Consider the following 19,783-nt stretch of genomic DNA (forward strand, 5'->3'; position numbering starts at 1 on the left):
GCCTCTGTGGTCCAGTGGTTAAGCATTAGACTCACGATCCGGAGGTCCTGGGTTCGAATCCCGGTGGAGACATATCACTAAAATCACTTTGTGATCCTTAGTTTGGTTAGGGCATTACCGGCTGATCACCTGATTGTCCGAAATTAAGATGATTCGTGCTTCGGAAGCCATGTTAAGCCGTTGGTCCGGTTACTACTTACTGATGTACGTGAGAAGTCGTTACATGAGCCATGTCATGGGTTGTGGCGGTTCAATACAAGGGCCCTGACAAGGGTAGGTGAGGTTGGTAATCCACCTCACAACCCACACGATAGAAAAAGAACGTAATGAATGAATATTAATAAGATACTGCATTTCATTTTTTTCTCTTCCACACTTCATTCTTTCAAAGACTCTAATCTTATCAAAATATTTGGTCAATATAACAACAGTCCTATCTCAAGTTACGTCACGTGTCTGAGTCTGAAACCAGTTTATCGCCGACTTCAAGGCATACTAATGGATTAGTATATTAGTAAGTGATAACAAGTCATATGTAATTCCATCTTTTTCCTTTGATCCCTGTTTTATAAAGGTCCATTCGTGATGGCTTTAGAACTCCAGAACCTGAAAATACCAGCTCTCGAGGAAGATGTAAGTGGATTCTCAATTTTCATCATTATTTTCATACATTATTCAATATTAAGTGAATCGTACATTTACCAAAACAATAGTGAAGTTGTAGAGTGTAATATAGGTACCTGTCTATGGTATAGTAGCATGTACGGTCACGAGTACTAATATGTATACACTTTGCAACCATGTCACATTAACTTTTTTGACAATTTAAACAGTAAGCCTCATTAAATGTCAAATATGATAGTGCGACAGGGTTCTAAAGTGGCTACATGATATTGCTCATGACTGTACAGTGGCACTGCTCGTATCATAGGACTTTGTACTCTGCACAGACTGCTTCTTCTTCTCTCTTATCTTCAAATCAAATCAAATATACTTTATTGCACAGAACTAAATTTCAACAATCAGACATAACACATGAATACAGTACAATTTGGGCGGCCTTATTGCTCTAGAGCAATTTCTTCCAGGCAACCACCAAAAGGAAATAAACATTTACTAACAACTTGGATGCGGGGTGGTGCAACAAAAAATGAATACCTAAAAGTAAAAACTAAAGTTAACATAATAAATACTCTATACTAAGTATACGTACGTATCTTCTTTACCTTTTTATTCCCAATTAATTGAAGTGGGTTTTATACGACAAAAATATCTATTTGTCTGTAATGGCTTAGTCTCTATTTGATAGTTAACTCTTCTATCACTCCGTAGCCACACATGTCCATGTCCCATCACGCTACACCATGCGGGTATTCTCTTTATTAGTATCCAACCCGGTCACCAAAGTTTTTAAGGAAGTCTGCTTGTTACCAACAACATTTTACTTATATTTTACCTGTATCTCTGTAACCAAAACAACAAAGATCGTGTAATTTAAAACTAACAATGAAACGCCGAAATAATCAAATAATTTCCTACTTGCACCCAAAGAAAGAAAGTTTATTTATATCTGGATCTCTCATTAAGTTTGTACGGTAAACTTTTTTCTGCTTCAAATGTAAGTTTTTCTATTTATCCGAAATCTATTGGAGGTGCTCAAGCGCAGCGGTGAGACAGTGAACGGTCGGTCACGGCCAAGGCCATACCGGGAGTTTGATCAAACCTATAAATCAATAAAAATACCTCTCACCGAGAAACGTATACCTCTAAATACTATATAGTACCATTCTCTGCACCTACATTGTTCACTCAAAATAGTAACTTGCGGTGTAATAAACAGTTTACGTAAATAAGCAGGTACTTTATCTGAAGTTACGGTTATTGTGAGTGAAAGCAAAATGATGAATTCTGTGCTTCGAGAGATAGTTGCCCGAGCCTCGGTAGAAGCCAAGCAACAAACGGTTAGTATTAAACTTCATACTTTAGACAACATTACAGTACTTGAATATTATATGTATACTTAGGTAGTTCTATTCCGTATCACATAGGTATATAATATAATAATGTCTGTTATACCTAAAATAAGAAGGTTAAACGAAGGCAAAACTATACAGCGCCATCTATACCTATTGTTTTTGAGGAACGTAGCCTGGAGAGACCCTCATTAAACCGGCGCGAATGTTTTTTTTTACAAATGGAAACCTTTCTTACTCTACAATGTAGACTAGGGTGAACTCTATGAAGTAAAATAGATAGGTAGGTAGGTAAGGTACATCTTAAAAATAAATGCATGACAAAATATGTTTGAGTAGGTACTTCGTGTGCTGAAACAAACAAAATAAGTACCTATTTAATAAGTATTACGATCTAAAGATCCATTTATGTACGCATACCTCTCCAAAATCCAGACAGAATCTGTGAAGATGTGGTGCATTTATAAAGTTTGCTAAAACAGTAATCTAAAGTAAACGAATAATTTCTTTATTTTCTACATGAATACGTTGTAGGAAAAACGTAATACATTTAATATGTATTATTTACTTCGCATTTCTTTTTATTTTATTTACGTTTAAAATATCTCGGAGAAAGATATTTGATGTAGCGACTAAAACCAATCTTTGTAAACGCACCATCTGCTCCTACCGCGCCATCTAACGTCTGTCAATGTGAACCATTTTGACGTTTGACACGGAGAATAATGTTTTGAATTTTTAATTATTTATTTTACGTTTTTCCTGCAATTCTTTTGTATATACCTGTAGTATTAGCAACCTTAATATTCCTAATTGTTCCTCATGTCAGAAGGCCAATTTAAAGAAATCTTTTAAGGTTATATTTCAAGAAGCAACCTACAAATAGGTATCAATTTTCCTGTTTTAACAATGAAACACATACTCAATGTTTGCCATTTTCCTTTTTATTTCCTGCTTGGTCACGCAGCAAGTATTCTTGGTCTCTCCCGCTAATACTTGTAAGAAAACTGATACTATATTGTGTTGTTATCATACTAAGGGCCAAGAGGTATGTCAAAGAGATGAAAGGGTTGGATATACGGATAATTGGAATCACTCATCAATAAAAGAGGTTAAGAATAAGGAGAATATGGCAAGCAGATCAAGATTTAATGGATTATATCGGCCTAGAAGCGCACTGGCTCGAGCGCTGTATGAAAAGCAAATAAACGACAGGGACTTACAAGAACATGACCATAATGAGGTAAGAAGTCATCATTATATGCTTACTTTCTTATCTTGTATTTGGTAGCCTTTCTATCTGGATACATTTCATGGACCTTCAGCTAAACCAAAAAAAAAGTTACATGTGCGTGAACTTATTATGTCAATGTTGCAAATATTAAAATGTGTTCATATAACTGCAACTATTTAGTTAATACTTCATAATCATACATCACTTCTGTCAATATATGCAATAATTATACTATATTTCATCACACCTTCACACACAGATCACAGTATCCAAAATAAGGTAAAAAGTACTAAAAAAAGGGATATGAACCCATGAACCTATTGATGTCGCACTCACACATCACAGTATCCAAAATAAGGTAAAAAGTACTAAAAAAAAGAGACATAAACCCATAAACATATTGATGTTGCACTGCTGGCCTTGAAGGGAGACCTCCCCATAATCAACTGAAAGCGAAAAATAGATGACATTAGGTAGTATGGATTTTCATGAACCCCATAAATTAATAAATTTAAGCTATACTTTGTTTATATTTATTATTTTTATTGAATAGACAGAAAATCACTACTCCATACAGCTTCAACCTCATAGTTTTTAATAATACACCTCCAAAACATGTTTAATGTAAGATGGAAATTAGCTTTAATTCAGAATGCATCTTTTCCATACAAAAGTCAGAGGCAACTATGTATGTTTGAGCTAACTAGAAACACTGATTTGCTTTGCAAGCAGTTTTTAATGTTATGTGTGATCCACATTTCTTGAACAATGAGGTATAAATTTTACTTAGCTAAGCCAGAATGAGTCACTAGTTCATATATAAATCTTCACTTTTATTAATTTATTATATAGTAAACTAACAGCTTACAAAACAGGAACAGGGTCGACTTACATATAGCAACGGAAAGCTACTTATAAGTTTTCAATAATATAAACAATATAGGGAAATTCAGCCGCGGTTGCCTGACATATTAAGTAATAGTAATCATACACCCATTCAAATTATCATGCACCCAGATCACATCACACAAAGTAGAAAAATAATAGAGCAGGCAAAATAAAAAATATGTAATATATAAATTAAAATATGCAACTCAGCTAATGTTTCAGTGACATTAAAGTAGTATTTAATACAATCTATGACAACTTTTTGTGTGGAATTTTGTACTGGAAGACCAACAGGTGCAATATCATTGAACATTTAAGATAAAGATTAATTTATTTGAGTTCAATGATATTGCATCTCTAATGTCATGTAGTGTCACAAAGTGTATAGGTACGATTAGGGATTTTTATTGAAAAATGAGGATAAAATCCTCTAAATTGGTAGATACACTATGTTGCTTAGCAATATTTGTAGTTATAGATAACCTTTGGTAGACTGGTGGTAATTTTTTATTCAGAAATAAAAAAGTGCCATTCAGAAACCACTCAGTAGGTATAAAAGATATTGAACCTTTGTTTAATTTTCATAACTCAAATAATGATAACATCATCTTGTTTTGGTTTTTTTACATAAGCTGTACAAGAATGCTTTCCTTACAGAAATATTCATTTTTTATCAGATGTATTTTTATGAAATTAAATAAATATTGTAGTAGATTTTATTGGTAGATCAGGGATCACTAGATCAGGCAGTGTTCAGTGCCTCCATGTTAAGAGACAAGTATAATAAATAGATAAATGAAATTGAAGCCAGTCAAAGATGATGAAAAACCAATCTCATTTTTCTTTTTGACTGATTTACAATATTTAATTAATTATTACATAACATTTATTGATGACGCATAAAACTTTATTTCTATACTTTCATAGAAATGTACCGTTTGGACACTTCGTAAAAAAGAAGACGAATCAGTATTCAAAGATTAACACTAGTTACATGGCGTATTATGTCTGTTACGCGTTATACTATAAACACCTCCTTACGAAGTTTACTGGGTAGGCAAAGGTAAACGCGTGCTTGTTCATAGTGTTGTTACAAATTGACTAAAATTGTGTTGCGTCAAATCAAAGTCTCGAACAATAACGACGTCACGTTTGTTGGGTACGCCGTTTGATTGCTGTATCCAATTTTCCTTCCCGGGACAATTCCCTCAATAGGTAGCTCGTCACCCAGCGCTCGCCGGGTATTTCATCCGACGCGCACGCAATCGCAGGCTCACGGCTCACGTGTGCCTCCGTAACGAGGATATATTTGCGTATGAAGAACACGAAATACCTCTGAATTGTGGAGGGAATAAGACATTCAACCCGCTCCGCCCACCACCCAGCCCCCTCGCGACCCTTTTAACTTTCATCTCTGTCGAGTGCTCGGTCCACATACTTTTGTTCTATTTGATCAATGTTATTAAAATGTCGCGGGCTCGCAGGATTACAAACATCTGACTATCGTATAAGCCGCTCTTGGAAATAGGACGTTGAATTTCCATCCCGCCGCGCGCTTTCCTAGCCAATAGAAGCATTTTTAGGAGTTTTTGCTTAGTTTGTGAAATTGCAGGAGATACGGCATGAAATATTACATCTTGTTTGCAAATTTTCTTATTTCTTTAACGTCCTTGTTTTATTGTTTAGAAGGTGGTGCGATATTACAGCATGTTACGTACCTGACCCATATATATGCGTTACTACGAACTAAGTGCTGACCTGTAGCGCAGATTACATCTGATTGCGCCATATCGTATCGCTGCGTGCGCGCATCTCGACGCGTCACATAGCGTCGCCAGCGCCCGTAATCACTGCTATCCATTCTGGTAAAACCACCCGGGGATAAATTAGTTAAGTAGACGCTTCCGTTAATCGTCGGTCGAGGCGGCCCCGGTCGCTCGCTCTAAATGGATTAATTTATACTTATAAACGAGGACGTTTTCGGTGTCACGCGAGGATGGGGTGATTGTGTTGTGATTGCTTGCGCTTCCTATGAAGGCATCCTTTATTAAACGGTCCGGCCTTGCGTTGCCAACGACACTCAGTTATCATTATGAACATCGCTTTACACTTCGGTGCCCGTGTCAAGCGGATTAACTATAAAGGTCACCTTATAGGTCGTGACGGAAGGTAGCCTCATCTTAACAGGATTTGGATTATCGGTTAATCTTTGAACCTGCATTTATTATCTACTCGTAAGATTGCCTGAGTTCATGCTACACGATATTCAGTAGGAAGAAATATTGTAGTTCAGTCGTGGAGCGGTAGAAATGAACTCTATACAATCAATTTGACAAAGGAGTACGAGCACATAAGCAGGTGATATAGCTGCATCGGCGATCCTAGGCGTGATGTCCACACAGCGAGACACCTGAGTCGCGCTGGGCGCATCGCTCACTGCAATCTGTACATTATTTCTCCATTGTTCGCGTAACGAGCCCCCGCCCCCGGCCGCCCGCTACCCCCTAGTCCCCACACCCCGCCCCGGGCGGTGGGACCTCGCTCGCGCCTTTCTTTTATCATTCCTCTCTTTATTTCCGAATGCAAATAATCCTCCACACGTGTGAGAACCGAAACCATTGTTCTCGCCTGCCACCCCCGCCCCCCACCGGGGACCTTGGTGACGCAATCTTTTTCTTCAGCATTTAGGCAAATGTATCTGTGTACTTATTATGTTCACGTATGGGTTTCGCTGATGCTCACTTTGTAGTTCGTTATACACTAACGTTGTTCTCTGTTGTAGGTCTTATCATTTTTCTAACAAGCCATTCGCTTTGTAATGTGTTATACCTACCGTTGAAACTAAATTAGGTCTTGTATTGTTACCTGTATTGACACAAAATTATACCCTTTAATCTAAAACGTAAAAGCGATCCTCTGTTCAAATATTTCATATATTCTATGTAAACAGTGCATATTGGCTGCATAAGATCGATGCAACATGCAAGCTTATTGAGACTGTAGCAGCGATCAAGTCGCTCATAAATCTTCTAGCTTCGTTTTGACGGTCTAAGTGAACCTTTTTGTTTGGCTTCACTTAAATCCGTTCATTCGGTAGCGTTCGAAATTTCATGTAAAAAGGCTTTGTTTAGACACTTAATAGGGGCCAAAGTTGGAAAGAAATAATTCAAGGAGCGTTTCAAGTGGGTAGTGGAGGAGTGTTGCGACAACCGCCCTAGTTGACGCGAGTGGAGGACAAACAGCTCGTTAGGCCTCCGGCGGAAGGGTGGAGCGACGCGATTCCCAAGAAAAACGCTAAGTGGGAAATCAATACGTATTAGGCGCGATATCGGACCGCCCGTCACACCATGATGGATGGACGCGCCCAAACCTTCCGCGCTCTAATAATGACAATATACAAATTGACGTCCGCTCCAGCTTTGCTTACCTCCGCAATATGATTCCTTAACAAATAACCCAGGTTTTCGTAAAAGTGAATTGATTTGGTATTTTGATTTTTTTGAAGCACAAGAATTCTTGAACGGCAGTCAATGCCCTTTTGTGTGGCGAGATTTTCCTCAATACCGATGCCACGTCCCTTCGAAAAGATGGTCCAAGCGTAACGCGATAACACGATGACGTTGTCACTACTTATATTATGTAAACAAACATGAAAAAACTGATCGGTCGCTTTCAATTTCAGTAATAGAAATCTCAATTACGGATATGTTTTTTGCTCATCTATCATGCGAGCTCCGGGCTCCAGCTAAAGTCAATCGTCGCTTGGAATAATGGCGTCGGCGTGACGTGTCACAAGGAGTCGATATTGGAGTGGATCGACAGGCGGGAGTCACCGCCTCTACATATTGAAAGCCATTCGGAATTTGCAAATAAATACATGCACGAGAGCCGCGCCACCTCGCGCTCTCTACCTTTATAAAATTGAAATCGCATTTGGTGACTCCCGATCCAAAGTTGTCTTTGATGTTTGATTGCAAAAGGTGACGCTTGTAATAGTTCTGACGTTGAAACGTATTCCAATACTTACCTTTATTGTTGTTCTTTCTTATTTGCAGTGACAAGTCTAACATTTTCTACTTTTCATACAATCTCTGAATAGATACAGAATAGGTACCTCCAATTTCCAGCTGCTCAACTTTCCTTTACACTTGGATACATCTTTATTCGCCATCAGTTATTGAACCTCTCTAGAAAGTACTCTAAGTCTTCCGTAAAAAATAGTCGCTTGGAAGCCATCGCTTTACATTTAGGTGTTCACTTAGCATTAATGATAGAGGGTGCTTATAAATCCATACAAGGTCGGAGATAGTGCACTGCGGAAAGGTAACACACAAAAGCCATTTACCACGCACCCACCTGGGACTTCTTGGAAGAGTTACATTACACCCACTATGTTTACAGCGGGCTATATTACACTACTTACACATGTCTACGATGTCACATCAGTGCGACATTAGTCTGAAAATAATGTACCTAGTACACACTATACAGTGTAGGTATACACTATACAGTGTACACATACGTATTTAATCAGTTGCTCTGGAGAATTCATTTGAACTGAATTCAATCACTTCATTGCATAGATTTTTTCAGTTAATTTACAAAAGTCATCATCTACCTAGCATTATCCCGTTTTTCACAGGGTCCGCTTACCTAACCTGAGAAGTTGACAGGTCTGCTTTAGTACAGAAGCGACTGCCTGTCTGACCTTCCAACCCGTGAAGGGAAAACCAGCCTAATACAGCTTAGGTCACATACCTCCGAAATGCATTTCTCGGGAATGTGAGTTTCCTCACGATGATTTCCTTCAGCGCTGAGCACGTGATAACCATTTATGATCCAAACATGAATTCGAAAACAAATTCGACAATCATTGGTTTAGGCCTGTGCTGGATTCGAACCTACGACCTCAAAGTGAGAGGCAAGTTTTCAACCAACTGGGCTACCACGAATAAATTATCCTAGTTAAGTTAAACTTACCAAACTAGCTATCAGAGATTTGAAGTAGAAGTGCAGACACATTTTTCATGGAAACCACCTTTCAAAATGGCGTCTGGCGGCTGTTATAGTTTTAAAATAATAATAACCAGGGATGCACTAGACGTTTTAATGCGAACTACTTCCTCGTACAGTCTTACATGAGATTAAACCGGGGGTAGTCGGCGGCAAGGAGTGAGGGGGTGTATTTATGTCACCTCGGGGACGCTAGCGCTCGCCCCTCCCCAATTATACCGCAGTAAAAGTCATAAAAAGACACCCGAAGTTTTTACACGAACCAAGAAGAGGCTCACGCGAAATTAAGAGGGGCGCCGAAATGTGAGATGAGCATGAATTTTTTATAAGCCCAGATGATGGTGCTCCGTTTATGATGTCTTATGGCAGATAATGCTCGCGTGCACACGCGCTTTGTTTGTTCCCTGAATCATTGATGAGTGGCTTTATTACCGCCACAAGCTACATCTAATAATTAATTACCTCTGCAACCCAACCCGTCGTTCCCGGGATCCCCAGTGACCGTATCCTTGCGCGACTTGTTTATAACACTCATTGACTCCGCAGGTTTCACTCTCATAAAATATTTATAATTAGGACATTAGTACTGCATTCGCGGCATTTTTTTTTATCATTTTTTGCCAGACGTTTCGACCACAGCTTATATTGAACATGATCGTAAAATACAGACAGGTTCATAACTCTTTCCGCGTGTAAAAAGTGGTCGATGTGACCAATACTTTGTAAGGCATATCATGTTCTTAATAATTATATGATTACCACGAATACCTTTCTCAAAGTTGAGAAACGCTTCTTATTTCTATTCATTTAATATTGTTAAAATAACAAAGAGTTATTAGAATCGTATATCGTTTATAGCCTTTTAAATTCACTTACTTTACGAGTATTAGGTCTTGTTTGTAACTTTTCAATCCTTTGTGACGAAAATAACGTATTGTTTATGATTAAGGAGTCCCACTCCACTCCCATGTGAGTTAAGTATATATGAGTTCAGACGGACTTTTTCAATATGGTCGCCATAAATAACACTTTTATTTAATGCGATTTATGTTCACGAAAGCAGGTCGAAAACGACCTGAGAGCTGGTTAACGCAAACAACGATTTTCGTTTTGTTCACGCTTGTATGAAACAATACATTCTCACGTTTAATTTCTTTTGGACCTCAATTGATTCTTTTACGAGTGTGTTTATTGAGCTCACTCGAAATGCAAAAACGCAATTGTAATTTTCATTACCGCAAGGTCCTGGGTCGTGGAACAGTATTGCAAAACGGTTTATATTTCCAAAAATCATATTAAATATTTTCGAGCTGACTTAAATAACGTCTTTTCTTATAATTGCGCCGTAAAGTTATTCCAGGGTGCAATAAAAATCTAGCTCAGTTTGTAGAATAATGTGTCCGATGCACCCGGGCCGCGCGCCGAGTCGCGAGATAGCGAGCTGGGTGAACTGCAATGTATAATTCATACGATGGAAACACTTACATTAACGCGTTGCGTATCGCCACTGTCGCTGCTCCATGTCTGTAATCGCTGTTTTATGTACGTGCAGATGGATTAAAAATTATAATGAGCGCAATCGTCGCCATGCTCATAAATGAGACCTGTTCATGATCATGATTCAGTTGTAATTCCCTATAAAGTCGCTTGGCATCTTTAATGCCAATTTATTTTCATTTGATTCCGACACTATGACAGAAGTAGTAGGTTCGTTTGTTCGTACCAAGTAAAGGTATCTCGTGTGGCGAGATCGTAAACTTTGAACGAAGTGGAGGTGTCACGCTCGGCACTGGGCACTCGGCACCGGCTCTGGACACTCGGCAGTAGCCGTGTATTGCGATTGAATAGCGGTGCGGTGCGTGCGTGCGTGCCTAGCCGGCCGCCGCCGCCGGTCGCAGCTAATATGATTATGACAGCGCTACGTGCCAACCCAGCTCCGGGAATCCTCGCACAAATATTCATTAATCTTTCACGGTCCGACGTCCGCCGCGATGGAGATTTAATCAGATTAAGGATCATCTTTTTTGCGGGAAAAGTCATGCCCTTTTGTTGCTAGTCGGCCGTCGCTCGCACTTTTGTGCTGAATTTATGACGAGAGACGTTTGCTCTGAATGTAAATTTTGTTGTGGGACTGGGAGGTTAACTCACTATAGGTAGGTAATGTTTTTTTGCTATGATTTCAATTGAAAATATTTAGAGTATTGTTTTGTATTGAGAACAATGAGGGGCTAGTGCGTGCGTGCGTGGTGGTAGGAGTGTGGCGGCGCCGCGGCGGCTGCGGCTGGCGCGGCGGCGGCGGCGGCCCGCGCGCCCTGCCGGCAGCCACACTCACTCGCCACGCAGTCTGCCCCGCGCACTCCCGTCTCGATGCTCTTTATGGCCGATATTTTAGAGCCCACCGCTTTAACTTTATTACTTACTCACAACAGCTATACATTATTTTAGTGACCAGTTTGACTGCACTGAAAAACCCTAGGTAGTCATGATTTGTTATGACCTGTCTCGTCGGAGCAAATTATTAATACTTTTCAAATTTCCGTTTACAATCCATAAATAGCATTCGTCGGAGCGCGCAAAAATGTTATCACTTAAACAGCCTCGACGAACAGTCCGTTTGATTCGTAGATAGGGCGCGGAAGGCCGAATAAAAAGTAGAATTAAGCGCGGCGAAACGCGCGTAAAATTATTTTACCATTGTATGCAAATCACCGCCGCCGTGATTATTTTATTTCCTAAGACCGGAATATAAATCCCGATTAAAAAAATAAACCCGTCTGCAGGACGTCTCTGTTGATAAGTGTTTAAAACGTCTAGTTATTTACGCGCCGCGTTTAATAGTCAGTTCGGGTACAGTTGCCCGAAGATTTTATCACTTTTGAAGGAGGTATAACGTGTTAAAAGCTGTAACTGATCGACTATATAAAAGTATGAGTGCAGAAAGTTGACGGTACAGATATTTACAACCGATAAAAAGAAGTGGGGACCCCTACACGTTCGCAAAAAATAATTCAGCACATTTTTCGTCAATGCTAGATTGACTGACAAGCTATTGAATAAGTACTTCCGCGATTGATAAATTCTACTGGTAACTTGAAACCATGTATTATTTAAAATATTTATCGATATAATTTAGACTATATTCATATTTGGTACATAATTTATATCACATAGTTTGCAGGATTTGTGGCCGGTTAATGGCATTAAACATGGGACTGAAACATAGCCGAGGAGTGGGTGTCCTACACATCTCTGCCTACCCCTTTGAGGTTGCAGGCGCGTTTTGCTATATTATTTTATTATTAGGACGTAAGTACCTAATAAGTAATATTGACTATTTATACATAACTATGACAAAAGTGGAAGACCTACTTATCATCCTTAATTACTCTTAAAATGTTTGCGCTCATAAAGCATCAGCATCAGCGCATTGTTGACACTCGAGCCGGATAACGTCGGCCATCTTGGATATAAACGCATAACTCATTTATTAAAAGGAAACGCGTCGGTCCCCGCGGCGCGCGGTGTCTAATGAAAGTTGGCGCTGCAAAAACGTAGCCTCGACGGGAATGTGTCGCCCGCGCGTATTGGGACGTGGACAGGCTATAAAAATACCGGTGGACGACCGACTCCCGCCAGCCCCGCACCCCGCCCCATTTCTTTTTCAATCAATTCAATCAACGGCAACCATTCGATTGGCTTTTGACGCCCGAATTTCGTGAATCGTGATAGTCCAGAGAAATAGAATGACCCAGGGACGTCGAAATTATTCCCACAGCCGCCGCTGCAAATTCTTCACGTTCCTGTTCTTCTTGTACTCTATTAAGATGACCTCAATTGAAAAACGTTCCTTAAACGTGGCTTCCAACTTAATTTTAGATAAAATATCGCGGAATATGAACACCATAAATCACTGAATAAGAAATTACATATGAGGGGCCCCTAGGTATCCCGTCGCAGTCGCAGTCAAGGCCGAATATAAAGCGACAAGATGGCTTTAGCTCAAAAATAAATGTTTAGCATACCTACACTGTAATACAAATCGTGAAAAACTTGAAACTGTCACGCGATGAACAGGTAATAAATCAAGATTACAACATATTTTAAAAAAAATTGTAATGTAATACAAGTAGCTGCTGAAACTATCAAAGAGGGAATTCTGTTTCTACACGAAGATATTCTTTTAGTGCTTTCGATATTCTAAGTTATGTATGTGAAGTATTGAATAAACAATAGGTCAATTGGAATTGTTGGCCTCATATATGATGATTTCTACTTTCCGGAGTGCGGCGTTCTAAAGCGGCCGCTTTTTGCTGCACCTGTTAATTTCAGTGGACAATGGACGGAGCGATCGCCGATCGCATCTGAACAATCGACGTGGCGTGAGCTCGCTTAATTGCCTCCATTGCCACTGAATAATTTCCATTCCAACACCGGCACGTTATAAACGTTCACTTATTTTAACCATTTCTGTTTCAAAACAGCTCTATCGATATCATTTACGAGTAGTTTCAGATCGGAATCTTCAAATTGTACCAATAATCGACTGCGATTGAATGGAAGTGGGGCCAGCTCACATTACAAAAGTGACCCATAGTTAACCTGAAGTTAATTTAACAGTCGTCCGCTTGGGTGGTAACCGGTGACGATATTGTCTCGAGACATAACAGCGGGTTTACGATCAAATCGCCGCAGTTGGTGCTTAATGTAAAACCAGTTTAAATACACTCGTAAATCTCTCGAGCGCGTGCCCACGCCTCGGATGACGAGACGTCTCATACGCACTACCCATCTCCATGCCATTCTTCCAGCTTTAAATTTCCGTACTAATCCAATTCACACCTTACCTTTAAAGGAATGCAGAAATTACCTCCAGCAATTATAAAGTTGGCTTTGTCGATTGCTGAACATAATCATAAAGATTCCAATCACATAAACAGTCATAACATAACAGATAGAACAATGCTAAAGGTTAATATTGCCCAAGAGTTTCATAGGGCACAATTGTTGATTAAAGGCGTTGCATTCCCATGGCGTGGCGACGCGGAAACGATAGTGCAAATGAATCCGAACGGCGTTGCGCCTGCGATCACGTCGGGACATAAATCCTGTCCCCCGATAGAACAATTAAAAGAGGAGTTTAAAACAATTACGCAACGGTGGCCCTCCGGCGGCTCGTGACGCCATAGACTACGCAACGGGAATAGATTAGAAAGGTAACACAAATTGAAAAGGAGAGAACTAGAAACTGCTTCAACAGAATTTAAATAGTACTGTGGATAATTTATTTGAGACTACCTAAAACGCAATTATTTCGTCACAAATCATGATTTAAATTAACTTAAGACGTCAATAAAAACAAATCAAACATGAAAATAAGCAAAAAGATAACAACAATGAACACATTAGTGCTAAAGAACCGTTATTGTACAGACTTCTGTCGATTCTAAAAGTACATGTTATTGTTTTGTGGCTTAACGAACAATCCTGGCGTATAAATCTATTAAATTCAACAGTTCCTTAATGTATATCAGATAGAATGGTTTATGGTTTAGTAGCTGTGTCGAGTGTTAATAGAAATCAATTGTTTTACAGCGATAAGTCATGTATGGAGTATTAATTGAGACTATTGCGTATTTGCTATCGTTCATCTTTGCCTCGGGCCCAACAGCCGTTCGTGCGGTCAAATGTGTAAACACCCCGAGAATTTTGATACAATATGCAAATGCTTATGATACGACTAACTCTAAGTTCTAAGAATTACTTTGTTTATCATTTTGATTGCTGAAATGGCCAAATTTTCCTTCTCGAATTTGTTTGCAGTTAACTGATCCTACTTCAGCAGCAGAACATCAATGCAGAGCAAGCATCAAAATAAGGAATTGATATTCAATATTCAAGTTTGCAATTCTTGTATCGAAAATTAAAGCAATAAGCATGTAGGTACTATCATTGGTACAACTACAAACCGTACGAACTAACTTGATGAAAAATTATTTACGTATGATAATTTTAATCATACGAATACTTTATGGACTCGTTTCCTTTTTTTAAAAGGTCGTAAAATCATCACATTTTAATCTACTTCTATACAAAATCAATTTGTAAAAGCACAATGTGAAGCAAATTTCCTTAGAAGAGTAATTACTTTACTTTGTGTTTCAACTTTATGAAGATACCTATAAGAATGTCCGCGTTAAAAATAGACAAATAAACCAGCGAATAAACTTATTTGCTGGAACGACTCAAATCAGTCTTAACTCCTACAGATTTTTAAAGATAGATGCTTAATTGTGTAAATTTTGACAACTGTAGTCAATTTATTGAAATTTTGTGGTCCCTAGTTTGGTTACGACATTACTGGGTGATCACCAGATTGTCCGAAAGTAAGATGATCCGTGCTTGGGAAGGCACGTTAAGCCTTTGGTCCCAATTACTACTTATTGATGTAACTAAGTAGTCGTTACATGAGCCATGTCAGGGGCCTTTGGCGGCTCAATAGTAACCCTGACACCAGGGTTGATGAGGTTGGTACTCCACCTCACAAACCGCACGACAGAAGAAGATTGAAATTTTAGCCAATCACAGGATAGGATTTCTGTCAAGATAAAACTTAGTTACACGAACATCCCCTGATTAATGTAACGCTGAATTTTATAACAAAACCTCCTCCTTCACCAAAGACGATGAAGCGTGTCATAAGAAAGTAGTATTTAAAAAGCGTCACTATCAATATGATCACTATGCTTATCTCATACGGTTCTGGTTACTCACTCCGCTCTGCATGCGAGCTGATCCCATTTTAATGGAGCAACGGCAAACAGGCGACCGGAGGAGCTTACCTGCAAATCCACCGGGATCCTATGCGCCACTTAGCTCGCCAACATCACCTACCTACCTAGTATATTGTTCCTACCGAGGAAATAGGAATACACTTTATATAAGGAAATACTTAGAACTTTCCAGAATTCATCTTACGCTTTTAAGTTATACACCTGCTTTTCATTATTAAAACATGCCAATATTGAGGGTTCTATAGATTATACAGACTTTACTATAATCACTCTAACTTAACATTCTTATCTGAAATGTCTATATTGTTTAACCTTTTATAATCTCAAGAAAACAAACTTGTTCCACATTCCACCGCTCATAATTTTTTTAAAAAATCGAATCAACTCTTTCTTATAATAGGATCTTGAAAAATCGATTAACAAGCAAACAATTCTTTCTTAACCCTTGATACTTCCTTGACCATGAATATACATATAGGTACCATAATATTTGAAATCATGTTTCACGATACAGTAACCGTAAAGATTGCTAACCGGACAAATTTGTCAGCTCTAACGCATACACTGTACACTCCTTTATAAGGCAATTTATCTCATCGTGAGCACGTGAGCATACAATCTTTTATAGTTACAGCTGCACAACACATCTCAGCATTTTTCTTTGATAGCAACACTACGTAGTGCATGCAGGTCATACGTTTATTGATCACACACTGCGCGACTTTATCTATCCAGGTCTCGTGCCTTTTATTGTAACTGTCATTACAAGCTAATATTTACGAAAACACTTGTCTTCAACAGCAATAAAAATGGAAATTGTATTTCCATTATGCCACAAGGACAAACTGTTAGTTGATGCTTTTGAACGTCAGCTATTCACTGCGGAGCAAAGAGTAAAGCCTCATAAAGCCACAGTCATCGACTTAACCATTAAATAGCCGGTCTACCATTTATTTCACACATTTACATAGGAATTAATTTGGCATTGTGCGCGCCGAGCGTCCGTCGTTAATATTTCGCTCCGTATTGACAATAAACTCACACTAAGGGCTTTGATTCATTAGCTCGCGGCCAACGACCGGCGCATAAAGGACCTGCATCACTCCATTCGTTCCGAGGATGCACCTTCCTCGACCTGCGCTAACGAGTCAACTGAGCATAATGATCCTATTGAAAAATATATGACTCGCCGAATGGCAAGAAACAACCATAGAGCTAAAATTAATTCCTTTGTCATCATGTGACCTGTTCATGTTCAGTATTATGCAAAATTGGTAGGTAACCCATAAAATAAACACGAAACAGTTCGACCTCGATAACTCGTCAGATTGAATAAATCTTTCTCGATTTATCAGCTTTAGCAGGTACATTTTTAAAATGAGGAAATTGTCATTCAAACGAATGTTAACTCTACACGAGCTGAAAATGTATCCAGAAGCCACACATAAATAATACAATGAGGTTTAGTCTACATAATGCTTGGAAAACTACAACACGTTTCCTAAAATACGAATCTTTCAAAATGTAATACACTACATAATCAACATGAGGTGTCTTTATCAGTTTTGTATTATCTATTGACGCAATTTCAATACAAAACTGTTTCTTTTTCAAATGTGATACTTTACATTAGCTGCGGCGCATAATTACGCGCTGGGCCGGTGTATATTGCATGAAGCTGGGCCCTGTGTAAATGTATTCTCGGGCTCGATGTCTCGTGACATTAATAAATTTCAAAATATCATCATCGCTGCTTACTATTGAAAATTTTCCACAATTTGTATTCCGTCTGGAGAATTCGCCTCCGGACCCGTAGTTCCGTTGCAGGCTATTTTAAATGTAAAGACGGCGCATTGCATAATCACCAACGTGATTCGCTATCAGTATTCGGTACTAAATATTTATTTGCCCCCACTTTTACGATACATTTTGCGATTCGTCGTAAAAATGTTCTGTTCTAGATTTTGTCGGTTCTTTACGTTAAGTTTACTTTGAACATTCTCTACCGGTCTATGATGTCACTTATAACAAAGCAGTTAACAATCTAGTGTATGTCCTTTTGAATTTCTTCGATCTATCTTTGCAGGACGTCCGGTGGTGATGTAAATGTGATGGGTGTGTACGTTTTATGTCTGTCCATTACATTCTCAGGATTGTCTTTATTGCGCCTAAGCTTGCATGGCAGAATATTTAGACTATTCATCCTTTCATTTCATGTTTATTGATGTTCAGTTTAATTGTAATGTTATTTCTTATGGACGTAACATAGCCCGCCTGTATCTTCGAGGTGTATAGTAGATCCACTCCTCGCCTACTATGTTTAAGTCCCATGTAATAGGGAACCCATTGTTATTAACACATACATACATAAACTATATATACACGCCTACGCCCACCGGGGTAAGCAGAGACTATACAATTCCATTTGCTTCGATCCTGACTCACTTCTCTTGCTTCCTCCACATTCATCAATCGCTTCATACACGCACGCCGGTTCAGAGTAGATCGTACCAAACCTTTTCTAAGGACATCTCCAATTTGGTCAATGTAAGTCCTTCTAGGTCTTCCTCTGCCAGCCCTACCATCAACTTTCGCTTTATTACGCTTTCGTTTTATTGTCATTTACCAAACACAAACCAAAAACAATTATCAATCCTTCTTCACATAAGCTTGTAATAATTGTGTGACCGCATATAGCTTTAGTATTAATTCTCAACTCCATCAAACCAGCGCACAATAAAAATTTAATAAAAGCTTCGCCTGATGATTCTTTAGGCGTGACGATTGTTTCAACTACCGGTTTTAGATAATTACTAGGGTTCCGTGGGTGTTGCTTCGATAACCATTTTAATTAGGTACTACGTTTAACTACTCTTAACACGTCCGCATACAGAGCTTTTATTATTCCGTCTTAGTCAACTGCTACCAAAACCGTTCAGATATGACAGATAAGTTTTCAGATAAGCATAAAACATTGATCGATGTTTAAGATCTGAAATGACGCCTTGATATGAATCGATGATAAAAGAACAATCCTTTAAGGGTGGAAATGATATCGTCTTTATTGTCACAAGGGCTTATAAGGAACCCGGCGAGTTACATTCATTTGGGCCTTCCCAATTTTTTGTTATGCTCAGCAGCTCTTCGATTTTAATATAAAGACAGATCTGGCATTAATTAAGTCTGGCTGATGAGTTCGCGTCGGTCGCCGCCCGCCGTCATTACGGTTGCATGTAGAGGCGAGAGGTTTTTTTTTAATTCGTCATTATTCTGTGGCGTAAAGAAATGTTAATTCGAGGCAGCGTGAAATTAACAGCGGCCGCGATGCCCTTTGTAGGGCCGCGGCGACCGAGTTAAACACACAACGGGTGACGAGCACACTCGCTCTCTTATTTGCACTCGATTGCTCTTTTTGTGAGTTTCATTAACACCTCGCTAGGATTGTTCGACTACAAATTAGATTGCGGCGTCTGTACTACCATATTAACCGTGTCTTGGACGTATGCCTTTTTTATTAAGATTTCTTGTCATTAATCTATATCTCGTACAATGTAAGCCTCCTTTATTTTGTACCACCATTTTAACCTGTACTTTACAATTTCTTGCTCTACAGTTTCGCAGCGTAGACCTATCTGTTCTCTCAACAGTTTTTTGTTCCTCTGCTAGGTGATTTTGAAATAAGGCCAATGATTATAATACTTACTCTACATAAGACAGGCCTCCACTTACTTAAACGGAGGAGGTATGAAGCATTCTTCACCACACTGCTCCTATGCTGGTTGGTGGAGGTGTTTGTGTTAGTAGCCTGGGACCAACATCATGATATAGGCGATGGGTTGACCACCTGTTAATATACGCTTCATCAAATCCATCTTAGGGCTTCG

The 19,783-nt window shown here is 39.0% G+C and overlaps 1 protein-coding gene across 3 annotated transcripts in view; it reads left to right on the forward strand.

The window, feature by feature from the left end:
- Positions 1–510: 510 nt before the first annotated feature.
- The window catches only part of LOC126372874 (protein-L-histidine N-pros-methyltransferase), a 55,409-nt gene continuing 36,136 nt past the window's right edge, over positions 511–19,783 (forward strand). The window contains exons 1-2 of one of the 3 annotated variants that reach the window (XM_050018796.1): positions 2,681–2,859; positions 3,013–3,216. In XM_050018796.1, the coding sequence (XP_049874753.1) occupies positions 3,103–3,216 (114 nt within the window). In that variant the 5' untranslated portion in view covers positions 2,681–2,859; positions 3,013–3,102. Of the gene's footprint in view, positions 634–2,680; positions 3,217–19,783 lie in introns of those variants that run through there. The other 2 variants (XM_050018798.1, XM_050018795.1) reach the window with 2 other exon arrangements.

This window comes from Pectinophora gossypiella, chromosome 14 (genome assembly GCF_024362695.1).
Source record: "Pectinophora gossypiella chromosome 14, ilPecGoss1.1, whole genome shotgun sequence".
Taxonomy (NCBI): domain Eukaryota; kingdom Metazoa; phylum Arthropoda; class Insecta; order Lepidoptera; family Gelechiidae; genus Pectinophora; species Pectinophora gossypiella.